Below are 24,926 nucleotides of genomic sequence, written 5' to 3' on the forward strand. Positions count from 1 at the left end.
TGGGCTAAGATCGATCTAATTTTGGTTAAATTAATAATTGTATAAACATCCTTGAGGCCCTTGTGGCGCAGTGGCATAACGTGTGACTGTTAATGTGACGGTTGTGAGTTAGACACCAATTCAGTCATTGAAATAGTTTATTTTGTCCATACTGTTAGAGGTTCAGGTGAAGGCATTCCTTGGGAGCACAAATATTAAACTTATACATTCAATTAAAATACCACACTCAAAAGTCCACCGTGAACAAGTTGTAAAAAATATACTTATGTTTTTTCTTCAACTCTTCATCATGTCATATTCTACGAACGGGTTGTTGAGTCCAGATAATTTGATAAATAGTAGATACTTTTTGTCAGTTTCACGCAAGACGTTGTATACCAGGGTAATCAGGAGAAACCTACACAGAGTTTCCCTGGTTTTCCCTCTAAAAACTCTTTCCTCCACGCCAGTTCCCACTTTGTGCTGAATTTTCGAAACGTTGCGTATTGAGTGGTCAACGCCATTCAAAATTCAATATAAGTAAATCATTCCGCAGATTGGGAAGCGAACCCACGACCGTCGGATTTACTGTCACACACGCGACACGTGACACGACGGCCTCATCGTCAAATCAATGAGTTTAAGTGTTGTTTACAAAAGTAAATATGATTTTTTTAACTGGTTTTTATTTCTATAATTATACATTATTACTATTTTAATACTACATAACTAAGGTTAATACCATCCATATTTTTTTATTATGTATTTAAAATATTTTTTATGGCACAAGGTTTCTTTAAATATTAAGGTTTGTTTTATTATTTCTATAAGGATTTTTCCTTATAATAGTTAATATTTAGATATAAGTAAATAAAATATCGAAAGCGTATAAATATTACTTTAATAGTAAAAAATAACCATATCCACAATTTTTATCACAGTCTCTTTATATACATATCTTTTATTATTATTACTCCGCCCGCTGCCACCCGTGGGTAATATAGCTTATATAATGTGGTTTAAGGTAAATAACTAATGGTACGAATAGACTACGACAGAAATTCTGGCCCGTAGCCAGTAGCGACGCACATGCGGTTCGATTCCCAGGAAATTCTCGAAGAAATAAAATAATTTAATATTCATTCATTCGGCAGAAAGTGAGAAACGGTAGTCTTAATGAGAACGGAGTTCCTTAAGGCTAGGTTACCAGATTCCCTCTGTTTACCTTGCTATGTGCGGGAAACAGCGTAAAGCTAAAAAAAATTGACATAAATGTCAAACGTTAATGTATACACTGTTTACACTTGTATGAACTGACACGCTCGGAACGCCATAATAAAAGAACCATACCATACACTTGTACGGATTTTTGTGTCTCTTTGTAAGTGTACGGAAATTGTGTCCGAGGTAATGTAATTAGCGAGATAATGTAAACCGTTTATTGTGCGCGGTGCGGTGTCTTGAGAATGTTAAACCTGTTCGAAAACCTTCCAACTACACTAGACACTTGGACACTGCGTGTTCAGCTTCACGTTGTATCCCGCACTCAGCAGGGTAGGCAGTGGAAACCTTGTGTTAAAACACTCCGTTCCCCGCGCTTTGCCTTGACACCAGAGAGGAGATGTGGAAATATAAATTTAAATAAATATTTCATTTCCTCGAGGTCGGTCACACTTTGTGCCCCTGCACCACGTGTGTAAGTGTTCCTGTATCCGAGAGATACGTCTGTGTCATAGTCTATTCGTACCGTAAGAGCTGTGTCCGACACGAGAAACATCCTAACCTACACTGACATAGTCTGTCCTTGAACTACATAAACGTATACAGATCATCGATAGGACTTTGTGTTTAGTAAATTTCACAATACAACACGAAAAACTAGATAATAAATAAAACATTAAAAAAAGGTAAGCTTAGCTTTTAAGCCCCCAACTATCGCTGCCGTCCCCACAGCGGCTAGACCTAGACTGTATATGATCTTCTGAAACGCTTTTCAAGTCGTATGCCCATCCTAAACGCGAAAAAAAATCTATAAAATACGTGGTTGCATTCAAATAGTTGTTCCCCAATTCTGCTGTTTTATAGTCCCACGGGAACACGTGGTGGTAGTTGTGGAAGCCTTCCCCAAATGCTAAGATGGAGACTGCCAAGTTCTGGGCTGGTTGAATACTCTTGTCGTAGGGCTTGTTGCCCCACATGTGGGCGGCGCTGTTCACTAAGAATGCGTTGTGGAGGTTGCATACGTATCTCAGAACCGCCAGATGCCAAGCGGTGCTTAAAGTCTCCCCCCAGAAGTACATGGGAATTATTGTTGGTAGCACGAAGCATATTGTTCCGATGAATGGTAGTGCGTATCTGAAATAGTGTGTCTGTTAATAATGTTACTTTTAAAAACCTAATATTAATGATTATTAACTAAAATGTTGATTAATTATCAACAATTATTAATTACAAATTATTATACAATCAATATTTAGTAGGGGAGACTCAGGGAACCTAGTGCTAAGACACTCCGTTCCCCAAGTACAGGCAGTACTACTATTTAGTTGCTTCTAAATTATATCTATTATTTTTTATAAGCTATTTTTAACTATTAACTGAATAACATTTTTATTATATTATTTTTATGATTTACTGTTATGTCAATCAAGACCGAGCTGTTAACATTATTTACAACTCTTATTTCAAGGGACATTGAAAGGTTTTTATATTTACTTTTAATTTATCCGTCGTCTTTTTAAATACGTCTCTAATTATTTTCACATAATATTGTGGTTAAAGAGTTTATTTATTTCTCAAAAGAAATTACATTTCACTTAAAGAGAAATACAAAATTATCTTAAATTAGTACATATTCATCAATGTGAGCGTTGGAATCAGCAAAACATGGTAAATAACAAAAAGAAAACAATATGAAATACTCAATTAACAAATGTAAGTGAAAGAGTTCAAATTTTAAATGAAGAGATTTAAAGATATGTGGTTGATTATGGGTTTAAAACACTTAAAAAATAATATGACTATGACGTTTATTCTTTCCCATAGGAATTTCTAAAAATCCTCTGTTAGTGCTCCCATACAATCCCTAGCCGTGCAAATTTCCACTTTCTAAGATCAGTAGTTTCATCTTGTTCGTCTGTTCGTTGTCTGTCAATTACTCAGACACGAAAGAGTTTTATATACATGTTATATAGACTGTACATATAGTATTGTGTGAAGTTAATATAATATAATTATATATGTTTTAAAGTTAAAGCTTTCTTCGGTCTTTTTCTTCGGCCTTCAATTTTTTTATAATTTTATGAAAGAATTTAATTTATTTGTCAACTGACTTTTCCTTGTTTACATCGCTTTTTTAAATATTTATTATTTTTATATATAAAATAAATTATGTAACTTTTTTAGTTATTTTTGTCATTGACAGTACTTTTCCCGGAAATTCGTGACTCTATTAATAACCGTTCTCTATAATAACTTTCCTTTTCTGATTGTAATAGTAATAATGATTTTTAAAATAATTATGATACGAAATAATTTTAAATTCCCTCGTCTGTCTGTTGTCAGGTCAGTTCTTAGTTTAGCATTCCCAGCATGTCAGTAGAGTATTAATTTCTCCCCCAATGTAACGATCACGCATTGTCTCAAATTCGGGCAGAATATCAGAACAGCGTATCTTGACGGTAGGTTCTCTCAGCTTAAAAGTGCAGGAAAAACGTGAAATCTAAATTATACTCACTTCTTCTGAAACGTCAGAACGGGATTTGCGTAAATATCCGACATGTCTATGAACTTGCCGCGGCGTTTAACCTCGGGATGTTTTCTCACAAGCAACCAGCCCATGTGTGAAAAGAAGAAACCTCTTGTCGCGTTGTGGGGGTCCGCGTCTGTATCGCTATACCTTTAAATTTATAGGAAGACTTTATTTTTTTATTATGTATTTTGGAAAGTATAATGGGGCGTTAAGTTTCGTTCTAGCCATAACATTACGGGAGCTGGGGGAAAATTTCCTTTCAAAATTCTAATACCCTAAAAACAGCTTCACGCTTATTCCCTAATTTTCGAATAACTGTACTTAACGCAGCTCTCAAATTCAAACATACAGTATGTACGATTATGTGCTAGCCTCACCTATGGTGTAACCGATGGTCCCGTACCCAAGTGATGGCAGTGTTTTGGAAAGCCAAGCTATTCATCACCAGAAGTATTATTTGCAAGGGCAATGTAGCTTTATACGCCCTGTGAGTCCACAGACGATGGGCACCAGCCGTTATGCCTATTGACGCGGCCGCAAATAATATGTAATCTGTAATTAATTAATGTGATTATGGACTTGTCTTCAAATAGAATTATTTAAGACCATCTGCGCAACACGCAACTCTCGTGCTACACCATTTTTGCAACATTTTTTTTTGTTGCTATGCTCTTATTAATAACCTGTAGGGTGTACATTGCACACGGCGTCTCATGGGGCGTCGCGGCGCTCCCTCCCTCAGGCCCTCAGGGTTAGTGCATTGCACACGGGAGCTAGAGCTGCCCCTGGGTAATATAGCCTTAAAGTAAAACGAACTATCCAACACAAATATGTAATAATTTGCCTATTTATATAATTAGTTCATGAGATAAGCGCGTTCAACAAAACAAACTCTTCAGCTTTGTAATATAAGTACAGATTATAGATATATATGTCGAGATATAATAGAATAGAAACATGTAAAATTGTCCCGCGTCTGTTTTGCGTTCGATTCCTACTCGTGGGAATAAATTATATTTATTTTTCGCTCTGGTAACAAGACAAATGTGTCGACCATTGGAAGATACATGTGAAACGGAGTGTCGCAACACTAGGAATTCTTTGAATATCATGCTATTTGCGGGATGTAGCGTGAAGCTAAAAAAAATCTTAATTTTCCGTGTTTCACAGACACTGTATGCTTAGCGGCGTGACGGAATAAAACGGAAATATTAAATTAATTTAACCATATCCTAAATAGTGAAAAACAAATATAATTAGGCATTTATATACTGTGCCCTTGGAACTATCATGAACAATGGGTTATTATTAAACCTTTGACTTGTTTAAGAAAACGAGATGATTGACGTACTATACTATAATGTTGAAATTATTTAATAACAAATTAGTAGTAGTCACGCACTTTATTATGTTTTTTTATAACTTCCTTATATTTCTGTCTTGCGCCGGTTCTTCTCAGGTCTGAAGCATTAACTTGAGGGAATCGGTAGTAAATAATTTAATGTTAAAATAATGAGATATGTAACTTTGACCTAGTATACGTACACTAGCTCACCTGTGGCTACGCCGTCGTGATGAAATGGAAATATAGCTGTTTTTGCTTATTACCAGAGCGAGAAAAATGAAAATATGAAAGTAATTTATTCCCAATAATGGGAATCGAACCCATAACTGTCGCATATACAGTGAGACACTGTCCACGTGACGTCATTAATTAACAATGAAAATACTTACGAAAAATTATAGTACTCCAAGTTGCAGTGGTACATGCTAGGTACAACCCGTACAGCGCCGCGGCGTGACCATAACCGAAAGTTATCAAATTTTGATATACGATCTCATATTTCCTATTGTCTGCCTGTGGTGCTATGAGCTTCTCGTAATGGTCGATTAATGGTTCTTCTGTGGTCGTCGTTGTCGTGCTTTCTATGTATGGTGACATTTTGCCTGAATAGAAAATAACAACATAATTATATGCTTTAACTGAGTAAATCGACTAGCTAGGTATAGTATATATTTTTCTAGCTTCACGCTATATCTTGAAAGGTTAGCCATAAGGAACATAGTCAAGGCACACCATTTCCCACTATCTGCCGTTTTTTTTCAAACGTTGCGTGTTGAGTGGCGTAACTCAACGCCGCACAACTCAACAATGCACAGACGAATCTAAAGACAGATTTAAAAAATATAAATTTAACATGTAGGTAGGTTAGGTAGAGTAGGGTAGAGCTAAGAGAAGAAATCTCGTAATTTCTAACAGGAAAAATAACATTTTCTGTTTTACGTCTTATAATATAAACGCAAAGAAAGTTTGGGGGCGACGACCATTTTAGCATACTCGTATTATACAATTTTTGCAGTTCATCTAAGACGTATATTCGTTTCTTGCTTAAATAAAACGTAAAGGACTGCTCCAATTGTGAAACAAAATTAAGAAAAGATCTAGATATAATGCCCATCTTAATTGATGATGTAAATATTTGCAATATAGCTGATACCTAACCTGCTATGTTGTTAAGCTACATATACGGTCGTAATGACCATGACACTATGATTTTTGTGCTAAAGTTGAATAAAATTATAATTATGAAAAAAAGGAATATATATTTGAGCCATCTTGACGCAGGGGCACAAGTCTCCGACTGTAAACGTGACGATTGTAGGTTCGATTCCCATTCGGGGGAACGGGGTGTGGGTGTGTGGGTAACGGAGTGTCTCAATACCAGGTTTCATCTGTCTACCCTGCTATTCGGTAAAAAACGTGAAGATGCTAACACTTTTATATTTTGCTAATAGATACTTTCTCCACTTCCATTATTAAAACTAATTTGCCATTTTGACATCCAACAATTTTGTTGAAACTAAAATCGAACTGAAATTAACCACATCATAAATCACGCTGGTTAGAGTTTATTATATTCGAGTTAAGATATACACATACGTTACACAATATATCAAGGTAATATTAACGAGCGTTAAATTGGCCATAAATATCCGGTTTTCACATATATATGTACTTATATCCTGTCTTGCTTCATTTGTACGAAATGTTTCTTGCAAAAAAATACTTTACACCTACGGTGTCCAAACAATCGTGTCATCCATAATGTATACATGTATGTATATTATAGCAGGGTAAGCAGGGGAAACCTTAACACTCTGTCTCCCTCTTTCCGCCGAATTTTCGAGTTGAGTGGCGGAACTCCTCTCCTCCTCGTCTCCTTTGCCTCAACACCGCAGCGAATAAATAAAAATACAAAATATTTTATTTCTCTTTTAGAGTTTCTCAACAATCCCTACATGCTAAATTTCATCGTTCTCAGTCCATGTGGTTTCTAGGTCAATATGGAAATGACTCTTCATATTACTAAACAATCCCGGCAAACCAAGTTTGTGGACGGCAAGTAATTTAAATTAAAGGAAAAACAGTCTACACCGCCAGTCACGCCACCGTTCATATATCAGTAGATATATAATATAATCCAAGAAACACGTGTTGAAGCCTGAAGGTGCACTACTGTATTTAGTGGTGGTGGGTAAATAATAGGCGCTAATTACAATTATTCAAATTTATCAATTCTACGCCAATTTAAAGTCTGATTTTGAATTATGCAGTCATTTTTTTTTTAGTTTTTTTTTCTATTGTTATTTTTTCATAAATAAATATACCTAAGTTGTTGAAATATTCGCATTCGCACCTTCCAACTCCTTGTAGGTACGTAGTACGACGGCGCCCGTTCATATGAAATGTTAGAGCGCGCGCTAAAAGGAGATTTAACTCGATGTAGTATTTCTTGAACTTGAAACCCCTTGCGTGCAAATATTATACAGCGTTGTATGTCCGCGGTGTTAATTGATTCATAATCATTCATCATTTATTTTAATTGTAGGTACTAATTACAAGACTTAACAGATTTTCTTAAGATTATGATTTTATTTATTATCTTTTAAATTAAACTATAAACGCTTCCTCGGGAAGAAATTGAACTGACAACCAATGTGCGTGGGCGTAGGACTGAGAGGAAGGGGACCTTCCGCCCATCCGAGAATAGTCCAGCCCAGAATTTTTACTGAGAAAAAATTAAAGTTAATAAAATTAAAAAAATGTTTGTACAAAATATCTGCTCAAAGTCAAATTTAACATTTTTTTTTAAAAACTTCCATTGTCTTATTTTGTACCATCGGCCCGTACACGACTTGCCCAAAACTAGAAAATAATAATTTATCCGTTTTAAATGAAGCTATTATAATCGAATTCGGACACTTTGCAGTAGTCCGTGGTCACGGGTAGTCTATCCGTCGGGTTTCCAAAAATTTATAATATTAAATATGCGGCGTTGAGTTCTGCCACTCAACACGCAGTGCCTCCAGAATTCGGTAGGAAGTGGGGAATGGACTGTCTTAACACTAGGTTCCCTCTGCCTACCCAGCTGTGTGCGGGATACAGCGTGAAGCTGATTTATTTTTTTAATTTAAATATACGCGATTAATCCGGTTCAAATAGTTTCATTTATAATAATCGTGATAGTCCAAGAACTTATTATAATTCATTCGTTCGAGTGTCAATCCCATAACCGTCGCGTTAACAGTCAGACAGTGTGTAGTTCCCGGGGGCAGTGTTAGGTACAGTGATCCGCGGAACCTAGTGTTAAGAGACTCCGTTCCTATTAAGACACTTCCGTTCCCCAGTTTCCGCCTTTAGTTTTTTGTTTTATCTTTTATGGTAGTTTCATTTTGTTGTAATGATAATTTTAAATACGTATATCTTTTTTTAAGTCATTAATTTTAATTTTAAGTCATTTCTAATGACTTATACTCAGTTGAGTAATTAGTAAAGCTGTTTATATTTAAGTAATGATTATGATTTATTGTCATAATTTTCATTTAGTTTTATAAGTATTAAATTATTTATTTATTAGCTTAAAATTTAAATAATATATTATTTTATATTTATACTAGCGGCCCGCCCGCGGCTTCGCCTGCTTGAATTACATGATTATGGTATGGTATGGTTCTTTAAATCTGGCGTTCCGAGCGTGCAAGTTGAGCACTTATCATTTCGCCAATGTCACGTTGTATGATAACATGATTATTGATTGATTGATTTCTCGAAATATGGCGTTTCGAGCGTGCCAGTTGAGCACAATTCATTTCGCCAATGTCACGTTGTATGGAAAACACACGAAGGAAATTGACCGGTAATAAAAAAGATAAATATACACAATTATAGAATACATGTAAAAAAAAGAGATCCTGTGTTAGTACAGCCTTCACCTAAAACAAAACAAACACAAATTTACAATATATACACAACACATTAGATTAGTAATAAATAATATTTTACATGGGGGTTAATTTAAAGTTTTATTTTGTTAAGTTTAATATATTTACATAAAAATTTACATAAAGGACTAAACACAAACATTAACAAACACTGAACATTTAAAGGACGAGGGACTTTATGAGGGAGGACATCATATAAGGGACGAGTTAACTTAGGACAAGAGAAAAGGATGTGGGAAGGGGAGCCGTCGTCCAGGCCACATTCACACAGAGAGTGGTCCCTGACCCTGATCTTAGCTAGATGTACAGGAGTAGAAGCATGCCCAAGACGTAAGCGACAGATTGTTGTAATAATCCTCCGTTCAATAAACCTTTGAGAATAAAACCAAGGTCGCCTAGGAATATCAGGTTGAATAAGGGCGTAATACTTACCTTTATGGGATTTTGACTCACTCCAGGAATTATTCCAGGACTTATGCAGATGAATATCCGCAAGGGACATCAGATCTTGGGCGGAATTGGAGAAATGGTCTAATGTGCCACACTGAATAGCTGATTTAGCGCAGGAGTCTGCAGATTCATTCCCACTGATTCCAGAATGTCCTGGAATCCACACCAAAGTAACATCCAAACCCTTTAGATGACAAGAGTACAATTCTTTACGAATCCTTAAAACAATTGAAGATCTCAATCTACTATAAAATGGGCTTCCCTTTAAGGCCATTAAGCAGCTTAGTGAGTCAGTAAAAATAACTGTCTGTTTAAAATTGTGGGAATGTGTAAACAGGACTGCTTCTAACAAAGCAACAGCCTCGCCTGTGAACACAGATGATTCGGGAGGGCATTTAAATTGTAATATAATTTTGAATTTTGGTATCCAGCAAGCTGCACCAACACAGCTTTCTTTTGAAAGCTTTGATGCATCTGTAAAGATGAGGATGTGATTTGAAAAATTTTCATTTACTATGGATTGAAATTTTGTGTTGGTGCCAGGATCTCCCTTGGTTAGGCCAAGATTTGTGACGATACAAGGAGAATGAACTAGGGCGTTATACGGTGTAAGGAATAGTGGATTAGAAGGAAAACAAGTCAAAGGATTAGGAAGAGAGGTAAGTCTAAGGAAGCTATCAAGCAGGTATGGTAAAGGTTTGCCTTGAGGAATGAGATCAGCTAGCTTAGATAGCTTAGACCGTAGAGGATGGGAAGACAGCTGCAACATTTTACTCACAAATCGATCGGAAAGGAATTGTCGGCGGATAGGAAGTGGAGGATCTACACACTCCACCTGCAATGCATTGGTAGGAGTAGACTTCATCGCACCTAGGATAATCCGAAGACATTTATATTGTATTCGGTTTAATTTTTCAGTAGGTAATTTATTAAAGGGGTCTAACACAAATAATCCATAGTCAATATGACTGCGAATTATAGCATTGTACAGCAGTTTTTGAGTATAAGGGTGTGCGCCCCACCACACACCAGACACAGCTCTCAAAGCATTAATGCCTTTTTCACATTTCCTGCTGAGATATTCAGCATGAGCAACTCCGTTCAATCGCTTATCAAGTATTATGCCTAAAAATTTGACGTTTTCTGTTAGATGAATGGGAATATTATCACACAAAATTTGAAAATTTGGAATTACTCTCTTTTTTGTAAACACGACCGCTTGACATTTAGCTACCGACAATGCCAGGCCATGCTCAGAGAGCCACTGGTTAAGATAGTGCAAGGCAGTATTTAAGCGAGAAGTTATGTCCTCCATAGAATTTGAGCTGTAATAGAGGACGATGTCATCAGCATACTGAAGGATGTTACAGAAATTATTAACAGATAATTCAAGGTCATGTGTGTATACGTTATACAACAGCGGACTAAGAGCTGAACCTTGAGGAAGACCTTTCCAGACAAGTCTGGAAGGTATAGTAAGAAGCGGATGTCTTACAGATACCGATCTCCCGGTCAGCAGATTACATATGTAATGGGACATCCTCGGCGGAATACTCAGCTGACGCAATTTCTGCCTGAGCACCGGAAGAAGAACATTATCATATGCAGATGCGACATCTAAAAAGACACCAACCAAATACTCTCCTTTGGCAAAGGCTCGTCGAATATCTGTAGTAAGAATACTGAGACTATCAATAGTACTTAGCCCCTTTCTAAAGCCAAACTGAGAGGGCGCTAAGATATTCCTACTTTCCACTATCCATTCCAGTCGATTTTTCAAAAGCCGTTCAACAATCTTAGATATAGTAGATGCCAGGGCAATGGGTCTATAGGAATTAAAATCTGAAGGACATTTTCCAGGTTTGAGGATAGGGATAACAATTTGGGACTTCCATGAGTTGGGTATATTGCCTGATTGAAATATTTTATTTATCATGTTTAGAAAATGGTGTTTAGATTTATCATTTAATTTTGTAATAAAGGAGTAAGAAATACCATCCTCACCTGGACTGGTATCCTTTAAATCCGTTAAGACGTTTTTAAGTTCTTCAAAGGAAAAAGGAAGATCCATTTCCTCCGAAGATTCAACCGGCGTGGATATAAATAAATCTTGGGATGGGACAAAAGGAGGAGCCAATTTGTTTGCAAAATCGTTGAGCCAAACAGAAGGATTATTGGAATTGGGACTGCTGACATTGTTAAGAGATCGGCGAAATCTCTTAACATTTGTCCAAACAAGGGAAGGAGAGGAACGAGGACTAAGGGATTCACACAAACTTATCCAACCACGTTTTTTCCTTTTCCAAATGCAATTTCTAAACTTCGCATCCTTGCGTCTGTAGTCGATAAAATTTTCCATAGTCATACAGGCTGCGTATGACTCCTCGGCAGATGTTCGCCGAAGGACAGAATCAGAGCATTCCTGATCCCACCAGGGATTGAAATGCATCCAATTCTGAATGGAGCGGTATTTGGGGATATGTAGGTCAGCAGCAGACATAATAGCAGAGACAAACCCTTCATAGTAAACAAAGATACTCTCATAATTACCAGACTCAGAAAGATTGCACAACATGCAATCCACAGAGTCGGCGTACTCGTTCCAGTTGGCCTTTTTTAAATTAAATCTATGGGGAAGGGAAGGACTAGGAGAGGAAGGAAGTCTATTATTTAAGGACAGCAAAATCGGGAAATGATCACTACCATGGGTAGATGGAAGTACAGACCATGATAGTTGGGAAGCAAGAGAAGGAGAAGATAAGGAAAGATCAATAGCAGACCTAGGGTTCTGATTTGGATTAACCCTACGAGTCGGTGATCCATCATTGAGAATGCAGAGATCCACATCATCAATCATGTCCAACAACGAAGGCGAAAATCCATCACAGTAGTAACACCCCCACAAAGTGTGATGGGTGTTAAAATCACCCAGGACCACCACAGGGCTGGGAAGCGAAGAGATAATAGACTTAAGCTCTAGAAAGATGGAAGGGGAAGGATGAGGGATGTAAACAGAAAGGAAGGAAATATAACATGATTATTCTTGTAATAAACAGAGTTGACTGACAGTTGACTGACATTCAAATGTTTTGATGTCAATGAATAATTTAGTTTACTCGTTCAGAAACAGCCTTTAATGTCAAATTATTTATTTGGGTAAGGATTTATAGTATTCTTTGTAAAATAACTATTTTATATTAAAAAAAAAAATACCCAAATCGAATCGAATAATCCAATATCGAAAACGAATCGAAAATAATTAATCGAATAAATGAATCGGAATGAATCTAATCTATATCGAAAATATTTAATTGAGAATCTCCTCCTTGTTTTGGAAGTCGGTTAAAAATACAAATTTATTAGAAACAAACATAGATTTATTATAAGTGTAAGTATAGTTATGGATTGCTTTATATTTGCAGGCAAACTTATGCCTTGAGTTTATTCAAATGCCTATAATTTTTTTTTTAATGAACCAATTTTGATAAAACAAACTCAAGATGTTAAGTTGAGTTAAAACAAAGCAATTGGTGAAAGTTTTAAGTAAATCTATTCAGTACTTTAGAAGATTAACGTGATAATAAATACGTAGATAGACAAGAAATTAAAAAAATATATATTGTTTTCTATTATTCTTTTTTAGTGTTCCTCTATACATTTCAGTCAAAAACTCTAAATGTACAGACAAAATATTTTTACTGTTGTAGTATTATGTACTTCGACAAATTATTATATTTAAAATATTTTCGTCATCATTCATATTTTTATCGTTTAACCTCGAAAGAAGCTGGTGTCAAGATGATTATTAGTTATTCGCGTGTCGAAAGGCGGAACTGAAGGGCGGGCTGCAGAGAGGGACTGTTTATTCTACTTAAAAAAGACGTTAATTTTGTCAGCCTAAGCATAAGTCGAGTAAAATTTTTAGATATAATCAATTAGAGAATAATTTATTGAAATTTTTAATTTCCTTTTACTAATCCTAATTTTCTTTCAGAAATAACCTTATAAAAAAGTGTTTTTTTATTAATAGATCTAAAAGCTTACTATTTATAGATTAAATTTTTATATGACAGATTTTTTGTAGCAGCTATAGCTTATTGTGGTGATATAAAATTTTGACTCAAGGTATTTCGCAAAAAAAGGGAGCCGTCGCTCCTTACCCATGACACAAGACAAAGCACGGCGTTGAATTCCGCCACTCAACACGCCCCTGTCTCGAAAAATGGGCAGTGCGTGGTCAAAGAAATGTTTTAACACAAGGTTCGCCGTGCCTACTCTAATATACGCCGAATGCAACGTAAGCTAATTATTTTTTACTCCTGATATTAGGGAGTATCCCTGAAAATCGATAAATAAATAGATATTGACAGGATCAGTTTCACGCTTTATCCCGCACACAGCAGGAAAGGCATTGCGTCTTGAGTGGTAGAAATGAAGAAATGAAAATATAAATTTAACTAAATATATTATTTCTTCGGCTGGGGGTCGAAAACCACAACCAGTCGCCTTTACCGTCACACACTTGGCCCCTGCGCCATGACTGTGTAATTGTCTACTGCCAGTATTTAAATTAAAATCGAACCAATAAACACTGATATACTAAAAAACATAGAACATCACTATCATGCTGCTAGTGATGTCCTATGGTTTTTAATACATCAGTCAGCTAAAATTTTGAAAATAAGTATCTACTAATATTTTAATGTCAAATATAAGTGGCACACCATTTCCATAAATATTTAAGAAGCAAAAAGAACAGCTTATCCTTATTAATCACTACTCTACTAGGTATACGAGTACTTACAGTATAACAAAACACACAAACATTAAATGAGGCTTCGAACAAACACAAGTAGCACCTCTTATAACCAATATTATATTTATGCGCGTGCGCCGCTTTATATACAGCTCCGGTGGCTTAGTGGTTGATAAGCTGATATGCCGGTAGTCTTGAACGTTTTTTAAAAATACAATAAATGCATAATTTTTCTCCTATCGTTGTGTTACACAATATATGCCAAAATTTCTTTAAAAATTCTTCAGTACTATAAAAATACTTGTAGATACTAAATTTTATCCATGACACTAAATAAGAAGATTAGCAATTTTAATTTTTAAATTAAAGAGAAACACTATTTTCATAAATATTTGAAGGGCACTTAAAAAGAGCACGGCACATCACTATCAATCACTCTTCTCTACTATACTTACAGTATAGACCGGCCCGGTCTGAATGCCGACGCTACCAAACACTAAATGAGGCTCCGATCTGTTTTGTAACTAAAATACACAAGTAACACCTCTAATTATCGCACTATTATATGTATGCGCGTGCGCCGCTTTATATACAGCTTCGGTGGAAAAAGCGCAGTGAGGTGGACGCAGACCAACCGCCCACCCGAGTTCCAAGGCCGATGCGTACTAACTCCGCCTATTAGGGATTCTATTGTTTCTTTATTCGAACTTGAGGTTAATGTTGTTAGCCCTAATGGCTTTTACAGCGATACAGGTGGTATTCTGGCGCTAAGGTCGTCGGCGTTTGTTTTTATGTAAAAGAAATAATATATTTTAATTTACTTTATTTATTCATTAGGCAAGCCAATGTAACATACAAACACTTAAAAAAAGTACAAAAGTTTAAAAGTGTTTTACATTGTATACCACACTTACAGGCTAGCTCAACATGTATGTATTTAATTAAGACCAGGTATTCTAAGACCTAATATTCTACACATAAATTAAAAACAATAAAATAATATTCAACAACCATACTACCAAAAGTTAAAAATAAAAAATATGTATATAGATATTACATTGGTTAGAAAAAAATAATAAAAACAAACAAAAAAAAATTATAATGATAAAACTGTTCTCTATTCACACTGTAACAAATATTTTTTAATTTTTTTCTTCCGCAGTCTCTAAAAATATCGATGTTTATCCTCTAAATATTCTGGAACAGTGTAATTACTTGTTAGAATTTTATTTATAGATATTTTAAATTTTGGAAGCGGCAAACTTAGAATACTCTGCGGAATTTTATTATATATACTAAGACCCATAAAAGATTTATTCTTACTCGTGCATAATTATTTCTCGTCTATCCCACTTGCACAAATACAATGTTAATATGCAAGGAGTCACATGTTAGTTTTGATCACGTGTATTACAATGTCAATCCATAGATACGATGTACATAGAAGATTGCTTCTATAGAAATCAATTTGAAGTTAATAGTCGTAGTAGGGTTAGTAATGCTCGATTTTTGTTTTTCTTTTTATTATTTATTTATTTATCATACCTCGTATATGACGTTTCAGGCGTTGACTGTTAAAGTAAAAGTTTGGATTTGTAATGTAAAACAATAATCGATTCAACAATACAAATCTTGTACTGAGATTGGTGCCCGCGCGGAACATAGAAAATGACATTTTCTTTATCTTTGGCCTTCAGCCTACCCTAGTATAAATTCTGGACTCTTGAGCTAGAGGATATCTTCACTGTTCGTCTTGCTGATATATCTAGGCTATGATTGCAACTTTCACTCTTAGGTTATATATAATAGTTTTAAGTTTGTAATCCTTTATTTATTTCAATTAAAATTCCTAGACGCCTGTTCCAACGCCGCCGCCCTCCGCCTCCTGGAGGCCTCGCGCACCGGCGACGTGGAAGCCGCCCGCGCTATCCTGGACGCGCGGCCGAGACTCGTCAACTGTAGAGATGTCGATGGAAGGCATTCTACACCTTTGCATTTTGCAGCTGGGTTAGTAGTTCCTCTGGTGATAGACTAAGTTAGTCCATACATCGCCTATATCTAAATATTGGTGAAATAAAAGTGTACAGTTAAAAAACTATAGGTATCTATTTATTTTAGCCATACATATATGCTACAACTACAGCTACAGACTGTGTCTAGTTGTATATTAGGAGCCTGTGGATAGTTTCACTAGTCTCCAGGACCTGCTTTTCTCCATTATCTAACCAGCTCGATGAAAAGTCAACAAGAAATTGTATTAAATTCACTTGTCATCATTTGAATCTGTAAGCTTAGATGGCGACACAATGTAGTATCATAGAGACGGTCTGATGATGGAGATAAAACTCTTGGAGCTATTATTAAAATCATAGAGTTTGGGCTCGTTAGATTCGTCTTGATATATTAATTTCATTTTTCCTGATGATTCGGAGCTGGGTGAAGAAATGGAACTCTAAACGTATTTGTAGTTTTTAACTGACTTCAAAAAGAAGGAGGTCACAATGATGCCTATATTTTTTATGTATGTCCCGTGATTGCTCCGTCATTTCTAAACCTCCAAAACTTCTATTTAACCTTTATTTGGAACAGCGAATTTCCGAAATGGTATCATTGCCACCATGTCAGGACCTGATGATGGAATCCTCGGGGAATCGAGGGAAGCTTTTACATTTTATAGGCACCTAACCTACCTATGAGTTTCATATAATTTTTAAGAAATAATCTAATAATCATATATGCAAATATTATTAGTTCTTATTTAACTTTTTGATTTTCAGATATAATAGGTTACCGCTAGCACAACTGCTGTTACAGAGAGGAGCGGATGTTCATGCAAAAGATAAAGGGTCAGTAATTTCATAAATTAAATCTAAGTCAAATAGTTTTATTCAAAATAAGAAGTTACAAGTACCTACATGATTCGTTTTGAACGTCAAATAATTTTTAGTTCTACTAGTTCACTAGTTCATTAAAGTCAAGGCCTCAGACCTGAGAGGAACCGGTGCGCTTATTTTAAAGTCTTAATAGAAAAAAATATATTTATTTAAAAAAAGATATTAGTTGTACAGCCTGATTCGAGCACTTGCATGTTGAGTGGCGGCTGCGGCTCAACGCTGCGGCGTCTTGCCAGAAATGGGAAATGAAAATGCGCAACTACCTATAATTATTAATTAATAATTTAATTTTCGAGTAAAAATATAAAATAGGTAATACCAAAGTATTAATTAAGTACGAATTTCACTCTTAACTTTATTTGCGTATTAATTCGAAGGACACTTGGATGTTTTCGTTTTTTGCGTTTTCTTTTGTGTTTAAATTTAATGGAAATAAAAACTTTTAAAATGTATATAAAAATAAGTTTATTTTAATAATTAGTTGGATTATATGTATTGTGCTATGATATACACAAAAAATACATATAGATACTATTTATATAAAGTCAACGTCATATCATTTTCCATTACTAAAGTTAATGCCTCAGACATTAAAAGAACCAGTGCAAGAAACTCATCGGGTTTTTTAAATCAATTTTGTACAAATACAATATATTTAATTATTTGTGTCAATGATACCTATGAAACAGACTGCAGCGAGTATTTCATTCCCTACGCGTGTTAAATTCAAATTCAAATTCAAAATATTCTTTATTCAAATAAGCTTTATAAGCTTTTGAATCGTCGAATGTACATGTCAACAAAAAGCTACCACCGGTTCGGAAGGCAGTTCTGCTGAGAAGAGCCGGCAAGAAACTCAACAGTTGCTCTTTTTAAAGTCAATGGTATATTTTACTATTACATTAGCTGGCAGCTGTCCTGCCTGACATTCAATAGACATTAATTCCATACATGCTTATCCTCTAAATATTCTTGAACAGTGTAATAAGCTTTACTTGTTAGAATTTTTTTTACAGATTTTTTAAATTTTGGAAGTGGCAAATTAAGAATACACTGCGGAATTTTATTATATACACGTATACTCAGACCCATAAAAAATTTATTAACTTTTTGGAGGCGAAAACTTGGTGTAACAAGCTTATCTTTATTTCTCGTTTCTATCGTATGACTGTCGCTATTTTTTCTATGACAATGTATATTTTGTCGGACAAAGAGAATATTATAGTATAGAAATTGGGAAGCAACTGTAATAATACCTGCATCTTTGAAAACATCTCGCAGAGAATCTCGAGCTCTTAGATTATAAATATATCTTACGGCTCTTTTTTGGAGAATAAATATTGAATTGATATCTGAAGCACTGCCCCATAACAACATTCCATAAGATAAAATACTATGGAAATAGCTAAAGTAGACTAGTCGGGCAGTTTCAACGTCCGTCATTTGTCTTACTTTTTTAATTGCGAACGCGGCAGAGCTGAGTTTATCTGCAAGTGCTTCCAGATGAGCGTTCCACTGGAGTTTGGAATCTATAGTAACACCTAAGAAAATAGCTGATTCCGACACATTAAGAGGTTCTCCTTTAATTATTACATTAAAATTATGTTTTTTAACATTTGGTAAGGCAAACTCGATGCATTTCGTTCGTTTTTTTAGCATTTAACATTAGATTATTAACATCAAACCAACGAAGAATATGCGATAATGCACTATTCACTTCGTCATAGTTTATTATATTTCTGTCAACCTTAAATATTAAAGAGGTATCATCCGCGAAAAGTACAATATCACATAGGTTCTTCACATAAAAAGGCAGATCGTTAATATAAAGAAGAAATAAAAGAGGACCAAGTATAGATCCTTGTGGAACGCCCATCTTTAGAGGAGATCCAGATGATTTTACATTATTTATACTAACCGTCTGGATTCTTTGGTTTAGATATGAGGCAATAAGGTCAAGGGCAGTATCCTGTATACCATAATGTTTTAGTTTTAACAACAGAGTTACATGGTCTACGCAATCAAAGGCTTTGGATAAGTCACAAAACACTCCAATTGCATTTTGTGACCTCTCCCATGCGTCATAAATGTGCTTTAGGAGTGCAGCACCCGCATCCGTAGTGGACCTACCTTTGGTGAAACCATATTGCTCACTATGGAAACAATTGTTAATATTTAAGAAAATTGTGAGCTGGAGTTAAATTACTCAGGCGAGAAAAAGGCTTTTTAAAAATTATTTATTTAATTTTATAAACAACCTATCTGTTTTAAAGCAAGTTGAAGACAGAGAATCTTTATTAAAATTTTATATAATTCAAAACAGTTAGATCAGCAAAATACTAAAACACTATTGTTCGATTCCGCGAGGTGCAAGTGCGGCGTCATCGGAATGTATCCTTATGCTTATGTAACTCTGGTTGAACATTATTTTTTCAAATATTTTACTTAAGGATGGCAAAACAGAAATCGGTCTGTAATTTCCAGGCTCAGATCTATCTCCACTTTTGTAAAGCGGCACTATTTTGCTATATTTCATTAAATCAGGAAAAGTACCGGATTCTACACAATTGTTAAAAATTAAAGCAAGGTAAGGAGCAATATTAGGTATAATTGAATTAAAAACTTTAACAGACATAAGTCACCAGTTTTCTTTAAATTAAGGCTTTTAAAAGTTTTGACAATTTCATCTGGTGACACATTCTTAAACACAAAATTTTGTCTACAACTATTTACATGGGTTTTTAGTATTAATTCTGCTTCCGAAGGAGACGATGGCAGTGAACGTGTTACTTCAGTAGATATATCAGAAAAAAAAATTGAAAAGTATTTGCCACTTCTAAATCTGAATTTAAGATTATATTATTAACTTTTAATTTAATAGGTTCACTGACAGCTCTAAATCTCCCAGTTACAGTAGTGATAGCATCCCATGTAGCTTTTAATTTTATTATTAGAGTTCAAAATTTTTGCTCTTATATACATAGACTTCGCCTGAACACATACCTTTTTAAATATTTTTGAAAAATTTCTAACTTTTAACAAGAACTCCGGATCTTGATTCCATTGCCTCATATTATATAATTCGTATAGTTTGTTTCTGCTTCGGTATATACCAACAGTTGCCCAGTCGCTAAAAGTTAACTTCGAGTTTTAATATATCTGTTTAACTTTAAAAATGTTATCAAACTCTGTAGTGAGTAAATTAAAAACTTTACAATATAGCTGATTCGGATTTAATCCGGTTATTTCTAAGTTTGCAATTTTTTCACTCACTTTATTATTCAAAAGATTAATTTTATTTTCAGTAATTGGTCTAATTGATATTTGTTTACGTTCTGCGACTGTTTTATCTATTACCGAAAACATTTGACCACAATGATCCGAGCTAAGATTAGTATTAATTTGTTTTTCTACAGTCTCGCAATGACAAAAAACATTATCTATACAAGTAGCGGAAGTATTCGTTATACGAGTTTGTTCAGAGAAAATATTAAACAAATTAAAAGATTTAAATAAGCTTAAAAGACGAAGGCTTAATGATGTCACCTGTAGTATATCTATATTAAAGTCTCCGCATACGATTAAAGACTTACTATTCGAACTCAAATTATTCAAAACATCCTCCATTTTTTCTTCAAATACTTCAAAACTACCTGATGGGGGTCGATACACGCATACTATAATATGTCTATTGAATTCAACGCAGGACAATTCAATGGAGCGTTCGTCGGAGAGAGCTACTATATCTGGTCGCGATTTACAACGTAGATCATTTCTCACTAATATAAGCGAACCGCCGCGGATGGCCTTCTCTCTAACGAACGAACTTGACAATGTATAGTTTTCTATATTTACTGTATTGTTACATCTCGAGATCCAGTGCTCAGTTATACACATTATATGTATATTAAATAATTTTAGAAATAATTCTAGTTCCAGTTCTTTGCCTCCTAGGCCTTGCATATTCTGATGTACAATGTTAAATTTAAATGACGTAGGCGTTGTCTTATTGTCTAGTTTAAATTGGAACTTACATCATTATACTTTATAGAAGTATTATTAGTACATTTAATTTCCTTCGTTATACCATGTACAACGGGGTTTTGTATATTATATGCTACTAAAGTAGCAATTTGTTTCTTAAAATATAAAGGTAGATACAACGTATCTTCTGTCAACTTACAGCTATTAAAAATAAATTTATTTAAATCTAAATAAAGTGTCTGGCGTCCCTATGACGTTCTGTCGTATTATATAATGTCAAGTTCAGGTTGTATATGTATTTATTTTGTTTTTCTGTGAGGGAAGAAGAATATGGAAAAGAGCATATAATAAATTTACATTTAGTTTTACTAAATGTAAATTTATGTAAATCAAGCAAGTTTTCTATACTCTTTATAATATCTTGTTTCCTCACTGACAAACTATGACCATGTAATAGTACAACAGTACTATGCTCATTTAGATTCATGGACATAATTTTCTTAATATTAAACTGGTAACTGGCTCCAGGCGAACATGCATTAAATACTGAATTTGAGAAATGGTGACTAAGTAGGGACCCAAAGCCTTGACCTAATTTATCAGATATAACAAAAATATTTCTTAATGAGGAGCGGGAGGAATTGACAATATGGAAATTATTTTTCTTATTTTTATTGAGTATATCATGCATGGCCGAGTCACTCACAACCTCAGAGTTGTTTATATTTTGCGAAGGAATTGATTCAGTGGACCCTACAACTGAACAACCACAACTATGTTTATTTGTTAGTGATTCAAATCTTTCCATGTTATAATTGCAAAGGTCAACCAAATCGCCTGCAGCTGAAATATGTTCTTTAATTTGATTTTGTGAGGATTCATATTTCTCACTTAGTGCTCTGAGGGAGCTATTTAGGTTGTTTATTTCATCTTGCAGCTGGAATGTGTCTCGGTCATACATAAACCTGCTTTGAATCAATCTATTATTATAAGATTTAAGTTTATTTATTAATTTTAATTTACTATTATTTAATACGTTTATTTGCCTAGCCGGAAATTTTAACTTAAGAAGTTTACTAGTTTTTTTAATAAATTTATTTAATTCAATATATTTCTTGAATTTATTTTTTGATGAAAACTTAACATTTTGCTCAACATGTTATCATTATGTATTACATGTTATCATTTATAAAATATATAACACGCATTATACTTTTAAAAAAACCGACAACGTAACGTTTTACATAAAATAACACTTACTTTGATTTTGTTAAACCAAAATAATTAAAAAAACGATTTTATAATTTTGAAGTCGGTGCTAAGTAAAACTAATAGGCTAAGGTTGTTGTGACATTAACTGGAGTCAGGAGGATGGCATGAACTCTTGGAAACCGTCCCAGCGCTCTGACTACTAAGCCATACGTTCTCATCAAGTTTCTTTACCTTTTCTAAATATAATAATAGGCGAAATATGCTTCAAAATTATAACAAAACTTGTTTAGACAAAACAGTCATTTTTTGCATCATACAAAAATTATCTGAACCTTAATATTTTTTCTGTTCTTTTGTTTTATAAGTTATAAAATATTACACGGATAATGATATAAATACGATATTAATTTGAATTTTTATTAACACTTTTTTCGTTACAAAAAGGTTTTTTTTTATTTTAAAGGAAAATCCCATTTAATTTTTGTATTTTCATATTTCATACACAATTGATCGCGTGACGCAAAGTGGAAAACAAGTGGTTATATAGAAATAAATCGTGGATATGATCATTCGTTAAATTACACCACTAATGTCCTCTATGAAATACAAATTATATATTATTTATATGTAAAAGATGATCGGGCAGAGGAAATCTAGAGTTGAGACACTTCATTCTCCACGATGAGGGTGCAGGGGTTCAAGCGTGTGACAATAAAAGCGACGGTTGGCGATTCGCTTCCCATTCCAGTACTCAAATATTTAATTAAAAAAGTTAATTTCTTTTTAACTAATAGATGTGTGTTATAAATTTAAATTTGTATTTTCATACAAAAGATAAAAAAAAAAAACCAGTTAAGTGCGAGTCGAATTCGCCCAACGAGGCTGTTGTTCATCAATATTTTCTTATAACGTTACCGCATAAAATTACTATTGCCATAAACATTGCCATAAAGCGATTTAATTTTTTTTTCTTAGAGAGATTCGAATCAACTACCGACACATTTACATTTAGATGGCCTAATGCCTCCATTTATTATTTATTTGATTCAAGCTTTATCCTTCATATTATACATAGTAACATAGGCAGAGGGATCCTAATGTTAGAAAATTCTGTTCCCCTCACACCACCTAATACTGGTGTATTAGCACTAAGGCCCTAATTTAAATATTTTGTTACAGAGGCCTCGTCCCCCTCCACAACGCGTGCTCCTACGGCCACTTTGAAGTCACAGAGCTGTTAGTATCAGCAGGTGCAGGTGTAAACGCAGCGGACTTATGGCGTTTTACACCTCTCCACGAAGCGGCAGCTAAGGGCAAGGCGGATATAGTCAGGTTGCTGTTGAAGGTAAAGAGTTCGGAGGTTTTAGACCACTTAAGGAAATTAAATATTTTCATTTCATTTCTTCTTTCTGGTAACAAGGCAAAAAGCGGCGTTAAGTTCTGCCACTCAACACACAATGTCTCCGGAATTCGGTGGAAAGTGGGAAACGAAGTGTCTTAACACTAGGTTCAATCTGCCTACCCTGCTGTGTGCAGGATACATCGTCAAGCTGAAAAAAAATGGATGAGAGTGCTATGGAAAATGTAGGGGAGAGCGGGGCCAAAAGTTTCGATTTTTTTTTAACCTCAAATATTGCTACGAATACTTGATTTTAGTATTTATACAATATAATCAATTTCAACTTACATATCTAGACTTGCAATTAAAACAGTAATTTGGGGTATTCTTTGTAAGACTTTTTTATTATGATTTTTTTTATGATTGAAGTCGGAAAGTAACAACTTACCCGGACTTGGGGCAAGTTGTTAACAGGCCGGGGTAAATTGTTACCATATTTTTAAATCTATTATTTGCAAAATAAAAAACAATAAATAATCGAACAAACCCTGTTTATTTAAGGAATAATCAACAGTATCATAATAAATACCAGGCGCAAAAGCAAATCTTTTTTAACCGACTTCTGTAAGAAAAGGAGATTATCAATTCGACTGTTTCTTTTTTTTATGTATGTTACTTCATAACTTTTGATTAGGTGAACCGATTTTGATATTTTTTTTTTATTTGAAAGGTAGTGCTTCCCATGTGGGAACTAATTTTTATTTGGTCTATTTTTGACAATGGTATCTATGAGAAAATCACATAAGTATTAAATTTGTATTGGTACGTGTGCGACAAAATGACGAATAACTCAATATCACGCCAACCGATTCTAATGATTCTTTTCTTATTTGAAAGGATACACTTCAAGGATAGTTTGATGAAAGTTTGGTTAGGTTCTGATTATAACATCCGGTCAAAATTGAGATTTTTTTTTTATTTTGGTAAATATTAATTATACTAGAATAGTTACAAGGGAAAACTTTGTTAAAATTTTCAGCCACCACCACAACCACCACAACCAACACTCGTTTAAGAAGTATCCTTTTAAGGTTACTTATCACTTAAAATCGTAAAAAGAATTAATTTTGAACAAAAAAAAACCGAACCGAAAAACAACGGAACTAAAAAGTAAAAGATAATTTTATATAAAATAAAACTTATTTTGATTTTGTTAAACCAAAATAATAAACAAAAATTTTATACCTTTAGGTTTTCGCACTTAATATGTATATGTAA

The 24,926-nt window shown here is 34.3% G+C and overlaps 2 protein-coding genes across 3 annotated transcripts in view; one reads left to right on the top strand and one right to left on the bottom strand.

The window, feature by feature from the left end:
• The window catches only part of Tnks (tankyrase), a 42,561-nt gene that overhangs the window by 7,150 nt on the left and 10,485 nt on the right, over positions 1 to 24,926 (top strand). Inside the window, exons 11-13 of the mRNA XM_085199876.1 lie at positions 16,073 to 16,226; positions 16,997 to 17,065; positions 23,489 to 23,654. Of these exons, the coding sequence (XP_085056002.1) occupies positions 16,073 to 16,226; positions 16,997 to 17,065; positions 23,489 to 23,654 (389 nt within the window). The remainder of the gene's footprint in view (positions 1 to 16,072; positions 16,227 to 16,996; positions 17,066 to 23,488; positions 23,655 to 24,926) is intronic.
• Positions 864 to 14,884, bottom strand: LOC146530500 (acyl-CoA Delta(11) desaturase-like). Of its 2 annotated transcripts, none has more exons than XM_085199877.1 (5): positions 14,675 to 14,884; positions 5,465 to 5,677; positions 4,108 to 4,282; positions 3,716 to 3,877; positions 864 to 2,334 (listed from the first exon to the last, which is right to left on the bottom strand). In XM_085199877.1, exons 2-5 carry the CDS (start codon positions 5,670 to 5,672, stop codon positions 1,893 to 1,895), a joined length of 987 nt encoding a protein of 328 aa, XP_085056003.1. In that variant the 5' UTR covers positions 5,673 to 5,677; positions 14,675 to 14,884; the 3' UTR covers positions 864 to 1,892. The 2 variants fall into 2 exon arrangements, with proteins under 2 accessions (XP_085056003.1, XP_085056004.1); XM_085199878.1 differs by lacking the exon at positions 14,675 to 14,884 and adding an exon at positions 14,268 to 14,599.

This window comes from Heliconius melpomene, chromosome 17 (assembly GCF_056956725.1).
Source record: "Heliconius melpomene rosina isolate 202511_hmr_F chromosome 17, ASM5695672v1, whole genome shotgun sequence".
Classification (NCBI taxonomy): Eukaryota; Metazoa; Arthropoda; class Insecta; order Lepidoptera; family Nymphalidae; genus Heliconius; species Heliconius melpomene.